General features: G+C 65.4%; 1 protein-coding gene across 1 annotated transcript in view; it reads left to right on the forward strand.

Annotated features, from left to right (window-relative positions):
- Positions 1 to 6: 6 nt before the first annotated feature.
- TMEM233 (transmembrane protein 233) overlaps positions 7 to 489 on the forward strand; it is a 37959-nt gene continuing 37476 nt past the window's right edge. Inside the window, exon 1 of the mRNA XM_006770289.2 lies at positions 7 to 233. Within this exon, the coding sequence (XP_006770352.1) occupies positions 48 to 233 (186 nt within the window). The 5' untranslated portion in view covers positions 7 to 47. The remainder of the gene's footprint in view (positions 234 to 489) is intronic.

Raw genomic sequence — 489 nt, forward strand, 5'->3', positions numbered from 1 at the left:
CGACTACGCCCGACGAGTGCTCCTCTGCCCGCCGCGCCGCCCCGCTCATGTCTCAATACGCCCCCAAGTCGGACTTCAAGACGGCTTTGGACAGCAGTCCCGAGGCCAACACCGAGGATGACAAGCCCGAGGACGACGTGCCCATGCCCAAGAACTACCTGTGGCTCACCATCGTCTCGTGCTTTTGCCCCGCGTACCCCATCAACATCGTGGCTTTCGTCTTCTCCATCATGGTGAGTCAGAACCCGGCGCGGCCGGGAGGGGGCATGGGCGGGCCTTCCTGGGCTCTCGGAACTCGCCTCCTCGGCCTCCTTGTGGAGCTCAGCCCTGGCCAAGCCTCCCCCAGGCCGGCTTTCCACTTCCTTCCGCACCCAGGGTGCACCCCTCTCCAACCCGGAGAAAGTTCCGCGGCGGGTTTGGCGGCTTCTCTCCGACATTCCTGGGCTCTCGTCGGACTCTGCCCAACCGCCTGGCTAAGCCCTCCAGCAG

This window comes from Myotis davidii, unplaced genomic scaffold, assembly GCF_000327345.1.
Source record: "Myotis davidii unplaced genomic scaffold, ASM32734v1 scaffold803, whole genome shotgun sequence".
NCBI classification, from domain to species: Eukaryota; Metazoa; Chordata; class Mammalia; order Chiroptera; family Vespertilionidae; genus Myotis; species Myotis davidii.